This window comes from Phyllopteryx taeniolatus, chromosome 17, assembly GCF_024500385.1.
Source record: "Phyllopteryx taeniolatus isolate TA_2022b chromosome 17, UOR_Ptae_1.2, whole genome shotgun sequence".
NCBI classification, from domain to species: Eukaryota; Metazoa; Chordata; class Actinopteri; order Syngnathiformes; family Syngnathidae; genus Phyllopteryx; species Phyllopteryx taeniolatus.
Window position 1 is genome coordinate 11,506,396 of NC_084518.1, and position 14,849 is coordinate 11,521,244.

Here is a 14,849-nt window from a genome sequence, read left to right on the forward strand (position 1 = left end):
AGTAGGATATTCTTGAATTCTGAATGTAGCTCATCCACATGCTCCGAAAGCGTGACTTAGCAGTCTTCAGAGTCCGAGCCATTACATTAGATTACTGGAAAAATATGAGTGCTACATAAACAGGTCATGTGTGTTTCACAAGATTTAAGACTTTATTTCTGCTCTTTAGGAACAAAGCCAATAATGTATTTATTGAATTACAGCTGCTATGTTACTGTACATTTGTCAGTGTCATGTCCTCACATGCCCATGTAGCAATCAATTCAGTGACATGCCAGTTTGTAAGCAGCTTGTCTGCTTTCTAAGGTGGTCGAAACTGAACATTGCTTATGTATGTCTTGTTTGTCTAATGTTGGCTCAGAGTTGTTCTTCTCCGCGTTCGTTCTCATCCTATAGTAAATGTAATGCACTCTGCTCATTTTTTGGCAGAAGAAAACGTTGTGTGTGGGAGAATGCAGCCCTCTCTGCATTCAATTTAACTTTGCTGCAGCTGTGCGACGGTATCAAGGACAAAATTTATCTCTGGTTCTTATCCAGCTGCATGAACACATTCCAAGCTTTAGAAGCTTTTTGCGGTGCTTGAGCGTTTGCGAGAGCCTTTTGGAAATTTAATGAAATAAAGCGTTAAGTGTTAATATCATCTTGAAATAAAAAAAATTGTTGGTATACATTAAAGGTAAAAACTAGACATACTGTTATGGCGAGGCACTCAGAAAAGCCACCATTTAATCAATTTATTTAAACCATGACTGTTATCCTGTAGTTCTTCAAATATGCTGATCCACAGTAAAAATCCGGTCCTTGGAAAGTCACATTCAAACATGATGGATGTCGCGATTAGCCTTCCAGGTGAACTTTAAGACACTGTTGATATTTCACATTTTTTACTCTCAATTATAACAATAAATCACATTTTCTATCAATGAGTGCACAGCCAACAGGCACACACATGCACATGCGAGCACACACATCCATTCCGTACTTAAAAACCTGATTCCTGCAGGGGTACCACCCATCCCCAGGAGAAAGCCCGTAGAGCAGGAGGATGGCTTCTGCTCCTCTTGGCTTAACAAGAACGTATTGTCTTAAGAACAGCTGGGACTTGCTTCGACACAAAGTCATGCGAGTGAGCTGCCGGAGATATAAACTCAGTTGGTTTGTGCAGCCCTCGTCATAACTATAATTATTCCTATTCAGGGTGATTGTTTCAATTATGGTACGTTGCGCTTGTTTAAACCTGCCTCTTCAAGGGATGGGTGTGTTTGGAAACAGAAAAGGTGTTGTGTTTTTTTTTTGGCGTTTTTTTTTTAAACAAAGCACACATAAAAAAATGGTAGCGGAAGCTAGTAATCTCACAGCATGTTTGCATTAGGCATGTGACCTACCTTTTAGTCATGAAAAATGACATATTCTGCAAAGGCAACAATTACAACACAACATAAACCATTTGTTTTTAAATATAGGAGGATAGGATGTTAGGCTAAAAGCTATAGGTTTAACGATCTGACCTTATTTGTGTTTGTGTGTTGCATGCTGCATGTTCAGTGTCCCATCGTTAAATGTTACTAACAATGTCTGACAGTTACTTAGTCAAATAATTGTTCACTTTATTGTGTCTATTTTTCCCACTATATGTTAGGAGGTGCATCTTTCATAATCTGCTCTTTTGTTTCTCTGTTTTTTCTTTTTTCTTTGGACTGTCAACTTTCTGCAATGGCAGATCATCTTGGGATTGAATTTATGGGTATGGAACAATCCATTTTGATTCTCCGTCCTGCATAGATACTAAAAAATAATAATAATAAAAAAAATTAAAAAGATTTCATTTTGACATGCATTCATTCCATCTGTGGTGTGACCTGTGAATCATACCATCCCCTCAATTAACCAAACAATCTCTCCCCGGTCAGACATACTGTCACTCGTTAAGAGTGTACAAACCCTACAACTGATTCTCCATCGAACGTGATTAGCATGGATGTCATCACCTGCACTTCTCGTACTGTACATGTGCATTGAGTCAACCGTCTGACTCACATAAGCACATTTCTTTCTTTTATTTGCTCATTCCATCTTTAACAAGCATGATATATCATGTCTGTAGCTGCCAGATGTCTTTCAACTCGAGCCTGTTTTCTCTATGCATATGCCTTCCCTTTCTATTACTTCTAGAGATTTAGTACCTGTGTCTTGCCTCACTCTCTCATAAGTTGAGCTGAAATTTGCCTATGAAGTATAAGATGTCTGCACTGTTTGATTTATCTTTCAATGAGTGGTTGTTCATATGAGCATGCAGTGCTATATTTAGAGCCGTATGGTCATGATTTGCTTCTGTTTGCTGCCATTTCTGTCCTTCTTTTGACAGCTCTCATTTTCTTTAAGCTTTTCCAGAAAAGTACTTCAATGGTTTGAGGGCGAGATGAACACTAGTAGCAAGAAAATGTACACACCATGAGGCTGGCTGTGTTCTCACGAGAATTGCGCAGGAAATCGTACATAAAAGTTGAAGATTTTATCACATTAAAACTGGACTAGTTTGGAACAATATGAGTGCAACATGCACAAACTGCCACTGTGACACACTGTGAAAAATAGTGGACATTGCCCTGAAAAGTCCATATATTGCAAGGAAAACACTCAATATTGCCATGAAATCAAGGCGGTTGAAGTTAGGTTAAGAGAACATATTGCCTGTTTAAGAAAGAAGTCCCTTTTTCTACAACTGGTTGTCCCAAAAATACGTTTATTTAAGTGTCATTTAATGTACAGTAATTTCCTCATCACTGTGTACAAAATTAGTTTCTAACAGTAAAGTACTATGGACTAATGGTAGTAACTAAGTACATTTTATTTATATAACACGTTTCACAGATAGGACACAAAGTACGTCCTATAGTAAAAATACAGTATATAAACCAGAGAATCACAACATTCTAAAGTTAATAAAATAAAAATAAAAAGCAAGCATATAAACCCAAAATAAATAATAATCAAAACACATCGTAATCTTACTGGAATGTCTGCCTAGAATTTTTTTTTTTTAAGTGCTATAACAGTTTAAAGTTGTTAACAGTTAGTTGCAAATACGTTAGCACGGAATTTGCATGTTCTCCCCTTGCTTTCCCGGGTTTTCTCCAGGTATACTTGCTTCTATTACTTCTTCCCACTTCAAAAACAAACAAACATGCATGTCAGGTTAGTTGACGACTCTAAATTGTTCGTAGATGTGAATTGGTGTGAAAAGTTATAAAAATAATAGATATTTTGGTAAATTATGTGTTTCCTCATTATTATTTGCAAGCATTCAGCAGCAATTCAGGACAAATGGCCTTTGTTCAAAGCAGAGTCAGACTTCCATTGTTAATTACAATAGGATTAATCCTGAAAGAAAAAAGGTATCAATTGAGTGTGTATACATCTTTTGGGACACGCTATCATTTACAGTGCCCTACATTCTGTATGAAATCCTGTGTAATTCTGGTGTGAAAAGACTAGCGCCAATGTTTTAATCATTCATGGAAATAACCCAGTTTGCCACAATGATTTCTGTAATATGTCAAAACATTAAACTGGCTCAATGGTGTCAACTGGCTTAAACCATTATGTAGGAGTTGCACAAATTGAACATGTTCATCCACAGTAATGTAACCTCCTTCCCCCTGAGGAAGGAGTAACGTCTAACCCTCAAACACACGCAAACTCTTCTCTGGAAAAGCTCCTCGGTTTTAATGTCTTTGTGATGATGTAACACATGAATAGTCAGGGAAGATAAGAAGTATTAGAAAGTTCATACAGTAGATCTGCAGTGTAAAGCAGGAAGCTGCTTATGAAGAGACTGACTGTCTTCTTCCCCTTTGATTTGTCACTGTATGTGTGTGTGCATGTGTTTGTATTGTGTGCTGTGGACAGAGGCAGAAGAACTCTACCAGAAGAGAGTCCTGACAATCACGGGTATTTGTGTGGCTCTGTTGGTGGTGGGCATCGTTTGTGTGGTTGCTTACTGTAAAACCAAGTAAGTTGTGCTCCAAAATTCACCAAAATGTACTTATCAACCACGGTACGTCTTCACATACTGTGTACAGTGCGATAAATAACCAATATTTTTTCAAAAGGAAACAAAGAAAGAAGATGCACAATCATCTGAGGCAGAACATGTGTCCAGAACACCCCAATCGGAACCTAGCTAACGGACCCAATCACCCAGGACCAGGACCAGAGGAAATCCCCATGGTAGATGTGAGTTTCTGAAAAAATGTTTCTACAGTTTTAATGGTTAACCCTAATCCTTTTGTACCCTATTAAAATAATAGTCATAGGCAATAATCATTTGAAGATGAAGAACAGAAGGTCATGCTGAATTTAATCAAAACATTTCGATTTATGTGACATTTGCAAATCCAGGTTTTCACGGCCTCTGAAATGTAACGCCTGCTTATGGGGTTTTCAAAATAAAACCTTAACACCTGAGTAGAATCTCATTTGATTTGCCTTTGAAAATCAATCCATCCATCCATCAATTTTCAAAAGTACTTGTCCTCAGGTGAGGTGGAGTCAATTGCGGGACCCAAATAGACTTTCACCCAGTTCACACCCTTTAGACAATTTCCAGTCTTTTATTAACCTAACATGCATGCTTTTGGAATGTGGGAGGAAACTGGAATCCCTATGAAAATCCCCAAAATATATACAGTACACTACTCACAACAATTTAAAGATATTCAGCTTTCGGGTGAAATCTTTGGTGAACTGAAAATGCACTATACCCTTTATACGTGAACTTAATTTAACCTTAAACCTGCAGTGTGCAACTTTTATTTTGTTAATAAAAGGTCAGATTCACCCACTGATGCAATTAAGTCTATCGGCTCTTTTAACATTTTGTTGCTGTATTTTTCAGTATTTTATCTTTTATATATCATTTCGACCGGCTGAGTTCCCGCTCTCCGTGCTTACTGGCGCACCAAAAATAACGTCCCGGAAATTACAGACTGGAAAGTCATGCATTTTGTCTAGCAATCGCCGGAGTGCGGCCCTTTGTCTCCTGTTTGTAAAAAGCTAACTAAAAATATAATTTCGTGTTTCCATAGCAGAAAATAATCATACAGTAATTACATCTTCCGAAAAGTCTATCTTTTATCCCCACCGGCTGTCCTTCAAAAGAGAATAAAATAGAATCACACTGTGGGGAGGCGGTGGCTAGGCATAGCCTATGTCACATCAACGGCTCCGTTGTTGTGATGCAGAATTCCAGCCTAGGGGGCGACAGAAGCTACACACTGCAGCTGAAATTCAAATTCTGAATGCGCATGTCCAACTGATCAATGTTTCAGTACTTTTTTTACAACTTGCTCTTCTCTAACAAGGAGCTGAAAGGAGTGTTTACATGAAATTGCCAAGGCTTCATACAAGATGTAATTGGCCACTGGTCTTACAACAACAAAGATACAGAGAGACTGGAAGTGTCACAGAAAGGGATAGAAGTAGATGTCGTTGGAAATGTTGATTCATGGATCAAAAATCTGTTGTAAATGATGCCATCCAGCTCCTTGTTACAGGACAGGAAGTTGTGCAAAAAGTAGGTAACTGAACCACCGAACGGTTGGACATTTGCATTTACATGTTTCAAGAAGATCAAATTAAGTTAACCTGTAAAGGATCGTAGAGCATTTTAGGTGCATTCTGAAATTTCATGCAAAAGCTGAATATCACTAACTGTTTGTGAGTAGTCTATAGAAAAGAACTAAATATATACTATCAATATCCATCCGCTGACTTTGGGCGAGAGCCAGGGTACACCCTGAACTGGTCGCCAGTCAATCATAGAATAAAAACACAAAAAATCTGGCCAACGAATGAACTTGTAAAGGTTATGGAGCATTTTAGGTCCATTCTGAAATTTCATGCAAGAGCTGAATATGACTAACTAACTGGATATGCAAATTACATAATAAAATAATGTGTATAATTAAACTGCCTTTCCTTTGACACAGTACATATCAAAGAACGTCCCAGCAACTGAACGAGTCATACGGCCTGCAACAGAAGGATCGTTCCCTGCCAGCCACACCTCTTCCAGATCTCATAATTCTTCCACACGCGCCCATTCATCAACTCACAGGTGAGCATGCATCGGGTGGATAAATGCAACAAAAGCTTTAGAAATGTCTCCACTTGTGCCTGACAACGTTTGTGTTGTTTCAGACCCGAGGAGCGGACGTGGAGCCTGGAACATTCGGACAGTATCCTCTCTGACTCACCGGGGATGATGTCATCATCAGTGGGAACCAGTAAATGCAGCAGCCCCGCATGCATGGAGGCACGGGCCCGGCGGGCTGCACACTGTGCTTACAATGACCCCCATCGGCCGACCCTCCAATATGGGGACTCCTTTGACTCCCTAGGAGACTCTCCACACAGCGACAGGTGAGACTGAGGCCCCTGTGGCTCATTTCTGGAAGTCTTCAGAGACAAAGTGAAAAACTTGGTATTGTATTTAGTCATTTAACGTGTGACTTTACATTCTTAACTTTCTGGGCTGCCAAACAACTGTAAAATATACCATTTGCATGCATAGAATTCAAAGCACAAAACCAAGGGCCCGTATAAGTTCAATCTTGCATTTTGTGTAAGAGTTATTTCACTCTATATAAGTTAACGGAACCAGTCTATATTAAGTATGTGGACATGAATTGGGCCTCAAATTGCTATGCACAGCTTGATTACGTAACCGACATCCCCTCAGAGTCCAGTAATAAATAACATGGGCTTCGTCCTTTATGGCAACAGCTTCTGGATCAGCAAAATCAGCACTAATGTGGAAATCTCTCTGGCTCACTTGGCCTTAGTGTATAGAGCTTCCTAAAGGCTCATCACCCTTCAAAGATCCACAGCAATGCGCCATCAGCGAAATGCAACTTCTGCCAAGTTGTCTCTCACATGTGTTGTGTGGGTGTTTTGGTGGAGCCCAAGATTAGGTACACCTGCATCTGTCAATATCCAATAAAAAAGGTCGTATCAAAAATGATGCCTTAACACTGTCAGTGTTCATTTAACAATACGTTTATTATTGTAGTTGTGGTTTAAAGTGGTGTAGTACTGTTTGTGAAGTAAACCTAAATAAGATATATGTATATAATGAGCTGTACCTCACTCCAAACTACAACCACATGAAAATAATAATTGTAGTTTCGACAAAGGAGCATCTCAAAGATCTAACTGTTTTTTGCTTCACACTTCACTTTCTTAGTCAGATTTGGAATTGACAAATTACATTGAATTTTAAAACATCAATATTAAAAACCATAATTATTTCTGTATAACATAAAAACATCTTTAATCCATCAGCATCACCTAAAATACATATTCAAAGACTTAATGAAAAAAGCTTTCCCAGCTTTCTGGGAGCTGACTGGGTGAGAGACTGTGTACACACTAGACTGAGTACCTGTCAATCATAGGGTTGTCCCATAAAGACAAACAACCATTCACACTCACATTCATGTCTATGAGCAATTTAGAATCTATAATTAATTTTAATTTATTAAACTAATTAAAATCACTCAAGGGGAAATCCAACTCACATTCTTTTGTATAGTATATTTGCATTAGACCACACACAGCAGAACAGACACATTCAGGCATGCAAGGAGAGATGTCTGAGTAAAGGAGTGCACTTGGGGGGAGGACTATGGGGGGAAGTTAGGGGGAAGAAAACATGCAAGCACAGATACAGATAGGTCCCAGTCAAAATTCAAATGCAGAATTTTTTTGTTGGAAGGCAGCGTGAACCTCGCTCATCCACGGTGCTGTCATCATCAATTAGTAGTTCATATTGTACTTAATTTAGCTGCACTGGCTTCATTTCATTGACAAACATGTCCTGTGACATGCAGTGATGTTAAGTAATGGACAACAAAATACAGTATATCAGTGGCTCAGTATAAATATATCTGGACAAAGACTTAGCAGGAACAGGAAGTCAGTTAGACACAAATAAGGCCGCTTCTCCACAACAGCACTTTTAAAATTATGAAACATTTCAATGTAGACTTATTAATTTTGTAATTTAATCACTTCTGTTTATTCATTCTATAGTAAATATTGTATCCAGAACCAGATCAGGCACTCCTGCCTAAGCGTTCAGTGGGTACTTACCCGTACATAATCCACATCTTACAAACCACGATCACATCACGATTATAGAAACTATCAATACTTTACAAAAACGCAATGTGCTATTAACATGACAAAAACTCAAACAAAATTAAACAAAATACATCATACTCATAAAATTTATAAATGTGTTCAGATTGCTACGAAGATATTTTGCGAGTCGAACTTGGTTTGCTCTGACCAACCAATAAGAGGATGTAAAAATGCTGATATTAATATGGGCCAGCTAGCTTGCTCTATGAGGCGAATTTAAAATTAAATGGTTAAAGAAACAGACGCATTGCTATCATAGTTCAAGTAACATCGGCCAGCTCTACTGAATGGGCAGATAAGATTGACCATAGCAGCACTTCCATCTCATCCATCAATTTTCTTTACCGCTTATCCTCACTAGGGTCGTGGGCTGCTGGATCCTATCCCAGCTATCTTCGGGCGGGAGGCGGGGTACACCCTGTACCGGTCGCCAGCCAATCGCAGGGCACATAGAAACAAACAACCATTCGCACTCAGATTCACACCTACAGGCAATTTAGAGTCTTCAATTAACCTACCATGCATGTTTTTGGGATGTGGGAGGAAACCGGAGTGCCCGGAGAAAACCCACCCAGGCATGGGGAGAACATGCAAACCCCACACAGGCGGGGCCGGGATTTGAACCCCGATCACCAGAACTGTGAGGCAGATGCTCAGCACTTAGCGGCTAAAATCTAAAAAAAATAAAAAATAAATCTAACCTCCACAACAGATCCTGGAAGTAGTGCAGCTTAAAGGAAACACTACACGATGTAGAGAATAGACTGTTGGGAATACATTATTACAATTTTATTGAACAAATATTGGAAATTGGGTTGTAAATGTACAACCCCAATACCAATGAAGTTGGGACGTTGTGTTAAAAATAAATAAAAACAGAATACAATGATTTGCAAATCATGTTCAACCTATATTTACTTGAATACACTACCAAGACAAGATATTTAATGTTCAAACTGATACACTATTGTTTTAGCAAATAATCAGTAACTTTGAATTTTATGGCTGAAACACGTTCCAGAAAAAGCTGGGACAGGGTCATGTTTACCACAGTGTTACATCACCTTTACTTTTAACAACATTGAATAAACGTTTGGGAACTGAGGACACTAATTGTTGAAGGTTTGTAGGTGGAATTCTTTCCCATTCTTGCTTGATGTACAGGTTCAGCTGTTAAAGAGTCCGGGGTCTCCGTTGTCGTATTTTATGCTTCATAATGCACCACACACTTTCAAAGGGAGGCAGGTCTGGACTCCGGCCAGGCGAGTACCCGCACTATTTTATTACGAAGCCACAACAGTAACATGTGCAAAATGTGGTTTGGCATTGTCTTGCTGAAATAAGCAGGCGCGTCCATGAAAAAGATGTTGCTTGGATGCCATATGTTTCTCCAAAACCTGTATGTACCTTTCAGCATTAATGGTTGCTTCACAGATGTGTAAGTTGCCCTTGCCATTGGCACTATCACAGTCCCATACCATCACAGAGGCTGGCTTTTGAACTTTGCGTCCATAACAGTCCGGATGGTTCTTTACCTCTTTGCCCCGGAGGACACGACGTCCACAATTTCCAAAAACAATTTTAAATGTGGACTTGTCGGACCACAGAACGCTTTTCCACTTTGCATCAGTCCATCTTCAATGAGCTCAGGCCCAGAGAAGCTGGCGGCGTTTCTGGGTGTTGTTGATAAATGGCTTTTGCTTTGCATAGTTGAGTTTCAAGTTGTACTTACGGATGTAGCGCCGAACTGTATTTACTGACATTGGTTTTCTGAAGTGTTCCTGAGCCCATGTGGTGATATCCTTTACACATTGATGTTGGTTTTTGATGCAGTGCCGTCTGAGGGATCGAAGGTCACGGGCATTCAATCTTGGTTTTCGGCCTTGCCACTTACATGCAGTGATTTCTCCATATTCTCTGAACCTTTAGATGATATCCCTAAATTCCTTGAAATTGTACATTGAGGAACATTGTCCTTAAACTGCTCGACTATTTTCTCACTCTTGTTCACAAAGAGGTGAACCTCACCCCATCTTTGCTTGTGAATGACTGAACAATTCAGGGAAGCTCCTTTTATACCCAATCATGCCACCCACCTGTTCCCAATTATGCTGTTCACCTGTGGGATGTTCCAAACAGGTGTTTGATGAGCATTCCTCAACTTTCTCAGTCTTTTTTGCCACCTGTCACAGCTTTTTTGGAACGCGTTGCAGCCATAAAATTCTAAGTTAATGATTATTTTGCTAAAAACAATAAAGTTTATCGGTTTGAACATTAAATAGCTTGTCTTTGTAGTGTATTCAATTAAATATAGGTTGAACATGATTTGCAAATCATTGTATTCTGTTTTTATGTATGTTTAACACAAGGTTCCAACTTCATTGGAATTGGGGGTTGTAGGTCCCAATTCGCACTCCACTGGAACCCCCTTTTCATATCATCACTGATTAAGTTCCTTTCTCTTTTTCCCTCCCAACAGATATTTGTCAGCTCTAACGACACCAGCCCGCCTCTCGCCAGTGGATTTCCATTACTCATTCCCCCCGCAGGTGCCTACCTTCCAGATCACCTCGCCCAACGCCAGCCAAGCCATGTCCCTCCCTCCCGCTGTTCACAACCCGTACCCACTGGAAGACAACCAGCCTCTGCTGCGCCACTACCAAGTGCCCCTCCACGACGCCCAGTGCCAGGAGGCCTATCGGCAGCAACGGCGCACCTATCCCAACGACAGCAGGGGCAGCCTGCCCTCCACCCCCTACCGCCTGGCGGACGACGAAGACTATGAGACCACCCAGGAGTATCTCTCTTCGAGGGAGCAACCAAAGAGAAGTGGGTCCAGCGCACCCGATAGCCGGCGTTGGAGGAGATCCAGACTGAATGGCCACGTGGCCCCACGTGGATACGAGGCATCCCGGGACTACGGTTCCCGGAGCTGCCTTACAGGAAGCGAGTCAGAGGAGGACGGCGAGAGTACGCCTTTCCTCAGTATGCAGAACATGAAAGCTGAGCCCTCCACCATCTACAGGCCGGTGGACAGTCGGACTCCTCACTCATCGGGGCGGCACAGTGGGCGTGGGAACATGCAAACAAGACTTACACACTCCTGCTCCAAACCAGACACTACACCCCATTAGAAAATGACCATGAACCAACAAAAAGTCAATATAGTATAGACCTGCATCTATAAGAAATATTTTTATTTTATATAACTGACAGATATTCTAAACAAATGAAATATTTATTTTCATTTTAGCAAAAGTTGTCTACTAGTTAACAGCGAAGACTTTTTTATAGGGAAAACTCTATTTATATGTACATTTTGATTTACAGCATAAAAAAGATGTGCCAGTTTTTTCACAACGTAAAAAAGAAAAAAAATAGAGTAATATTGTGGTGCCTTTTGCTGTTTGCCGATGCCAGAGGGCCAGTGGAGGTTTTTGTAGCCTTTCTTATACGGATGCCTCATTTTTTTATACACATTAATATTTTATTTTATTTTTTTTTTTCCCCATCTCTGGTTGAACGTTTCCTTTCTTGTATCCTTTTAGGAGTCGCACTCCACTGGAACCCCCTTTTCATATCATGCAATATAAACCAGTTTCATCACAAAGTGTATGTTTACATCAATGTAACTCACCTGTAGAGTTTATTATTTGGGATCAATTAGAATGAATACCATGTAGATCATTTTTGCCACCTGATTTGGATGTGTGTGTGTGTGTCTGTGTGTGTGTGTGTGTGTGCGCGCGCATGTCACTGCTTCCATGTATTGTTAGAGTTGCAATGGTTGTTGATGTAATGGCATCGCCCTACGGATTTGCCAGTGTGCATCAGAAATACACAGAACCTCTGCTTTATCACAACTGTGTGCCCATCCCTCCACATCAGCCCCTGACCCCACCCCCACCCCCTCGCACCAGTGAGTAGGCGCAGGTGAAGCTGCGGTAGGTTGTGTTAAGTTATGCAGGTCATTGCTTGATGTGTTTACAGCTATTCTTTACCCCCGTCCCAGCCTGCCCCATTAAGCCCACCCCCCAACCATCCACCCTCCCACCTTTTCTGCAGGCTCCCCTCATTTTAGCCCTTTATGAGCCTCACAAATACTGAGCCGCTTGGCACAGGGTGACCCCTGCCATTAGAGGTGGCGGGCAAAACAAAAACATTACATCTGTTTTCACTCAACTCTTAACTCCCCCCCTCTTTAAAATCCCATACTCCATCATCCTTCTGTGTCCATTCTTGTTTTTGTGGTCTCTGTTAGTGGCCACACAGTGTCTCAGGATTTCCGAATTGCCTCCCCAGCCCCAAATCCCTCACCCAGTTAAGTCTGTTTCGGACCTTCATGCACTCATAACCTACACATCCACATAGTCAAGTAGGAGGAAAACAAATTAGACAACACGAGTGGAATAGATGTGAAAGGGATCATTCGATGCAAAATATGCAAACTTTCCGTTTTGCTGTTTGATGACATCATTTTCTAAGAGGTGACCATGCAGTGTGTGCGTGATGCCTGTAGTGTAGAATGAAACAACACAATATACAGTCAATGCATATTTAACACAGTTATTTTTCTTCATTAAAAAAGCCATCTATCGAGTTTCTTGTGCACATACTTCTTTTATCACCCGGTTTAGAGAGCTTCACTCTTACAGGCAGACTTTCAGTAATGTCAAGTAGCATCCAAATAGTGTCTCCTCCGATAGTACTGTGTACCTACCGCTTTGTCTTATTGACAGATTTTGTCTTATCAAATTCAGCCTGATGCAAGGAATCAAAAACATTCAAGCCCACAGAAAACTTTGAAAATCTAAGAGGAAAGCTGAAGTGTTTACTGTTGGTATGTTGCTATTAAGAATTAAAAAGAGATGATAACGATTGCGCTGCACTTCTAATTGCTACGTGGCAATTGCACAGTGGTCTTTTTCATGGGGAATGGTCTTTGGTCACATGTCACTTGCAGGTAAATTCCCTATCCCTGCCCCCCAAAACTCATCTAATTTAATTTCTGTGATCCCCCTAACTCTGGCAAAACTCACCATGTTGAGGTCCTACCAGGCATGCTCTGCTATAGAGTCCTCTCTTTTCATTTTAAGACCTACTTCCACCTAACCTCGCACTCCCCCCAGCTTGAAACTCCCTTTCCTCTGCATGTCCTTGTGGTCAAGGTTAGATGGGTGCATGGTTTTAAAAAAAAAGGTGAAAAACAAAAAGAAACGCAGCCGACAATTCTATTCCAGTCAGTGAAAGTGTATGTTATTTAACATTCAGCAATAAATATGAAGCTCCCACCCCTTGCCCCCCACATGTCAAGCCTGGAATATGCTAGAAATAAAAGAAACAATGCGAGATTGTCATAGATTGTACAATAAAATGAAAAATGATTCCACCTGTTCATATGAGGAAAATAAATCTTTATTCATATCATTTTATGATGTAGTTATTTCTGCAGAAATGTTTGCTCTGCATCTTGATTTATTTCTTTGCTTGAATGCACATAATCTTATGGATGTGTACAAAATGACATTTTTGAGGGCATTATAGTATGGTGATCGGTGATGAATGGACACACATATACTTAAAAAAAATATATAATATAGTCCCCATAATTAATCCTGCTGGGGAATGATGATGCAACATATTTCATAACAAATTTATACTATTCATTGTACAGGTTAAAGTTTTTTTATTTAGAAAAACTAGCTTTCAAATAACTTTATACTCTATTCCTCTATTTGCGAAACAAAATCAATATCCTCCAGGACACTAAATTGTGCAGACAGGGGTGTTTTATCTGGCAATTACGTAAGATTAAAATAGTTACACTGTACTGTATTTCAGTATACTTTAGCATTAGTGAAAACACACCACTAGATGGCAATACCAATTGCAAAACAAGTACATCACACAACAATTGTGTGGGAAGGAGTCCCAGTAAAAAATTGTCTAATGTGATGCAATGTCCAAACACATTTATTAAGACAAACGAATATGTTTTATTCTTGTGCTGGGTGAATAAGTTGCATGAATACAGGAAGGTGACTGGTCATTTTAATGCCTAAAATGTGGATGAATGCTGAATTCAAACGAAAGACCAGCATCACTGTAACGCTTTTTCTGCAATTAAAGCCAATTAACAATACTATAGTATGGCCAGTTTAAAATGGTAAAACAATAGTAAATGAGCTGACAGAAAAAAAAAATAGAAAATTTTTTTTTTGTATCAAAAACTCATACCAAAACTTCAACGCTATCATGACTAACTTACTTTCCTCCATATTTTAGGATTGTAGAGGTAAGCCAATCCTGTTCTTTTAACTTCCAGTCCATGTAGAAATATGAACTCAAATGAGTATAAGACGCAGTGGCCTACCATCGGTGCCAGCAAAAGCCCTTCTCTGCTGGCCTAAACATGATCAGAAACAATGACCTACATTTGGAAGCAAGATTATATTATTTGTTTCATTAAATTGTATTGATTGAGGCACCGTAGAAACAATATTACATCCCAAATACCAGAAAAAGTTGGTTTGGCAAAATATGTCCCCTTTAACACAAGCGAATGAAGGCCCAGCGTCTTGTAAGCAGCAAAGTGGAAAGTTCAGTAAAACTATAACGTGGCAGATGTGAAATAATGTATAATA

At 39.9% G+C, this 14,849-nt stretch overlaps 1 protein-coding gene across 4 annotated transcripts in view; it reads left to right on the forward strand.

The window, feature by feature from the left end:
- Nucleotides 1–13,632, forward strand: part of nrg2a (neuregulin 2a) — a 135,897-nt gene extending 122,265 nt beyond the window's left edge. For 2 of the 4 annotated variants that reach the window (XM_061750849.1, XM_061750852.1), the window contains exons 6-11: nt 1,721–1,744; nt 3,910–4,012; nt 4,113–4,236; nt 5,991–6,118; nt 6,202–6,423; nt 10,685–13,632. In XM_061750849.1, coding sequence (XP_061606833.1) covers nt 1,721–1,744; nt 3,910–4,012; nt 4,113–4,236; nt 5,991–6,118; nt 6,202–6,423; nt 10,685–11,339 — 1,256 coding nt within the window. In that variant the 3' untranslated portion in view covers nt 11,340–13,632. The remainder of the gene's footprint in view (nt 1–1,720; nt 1,745–3,909; nt 4,013–4,112; nt 4,237–5,990; nt 6,119–6,201; nt 6,424–10,684) is intronic. The other 2 variants (XM_061750850.1, XM_061750851.1) reach the window with 1 other exon arrangement.
- The last annotated feature ends 1,217 nt before the right edge of the window (nt 13,633–14,849 follow it).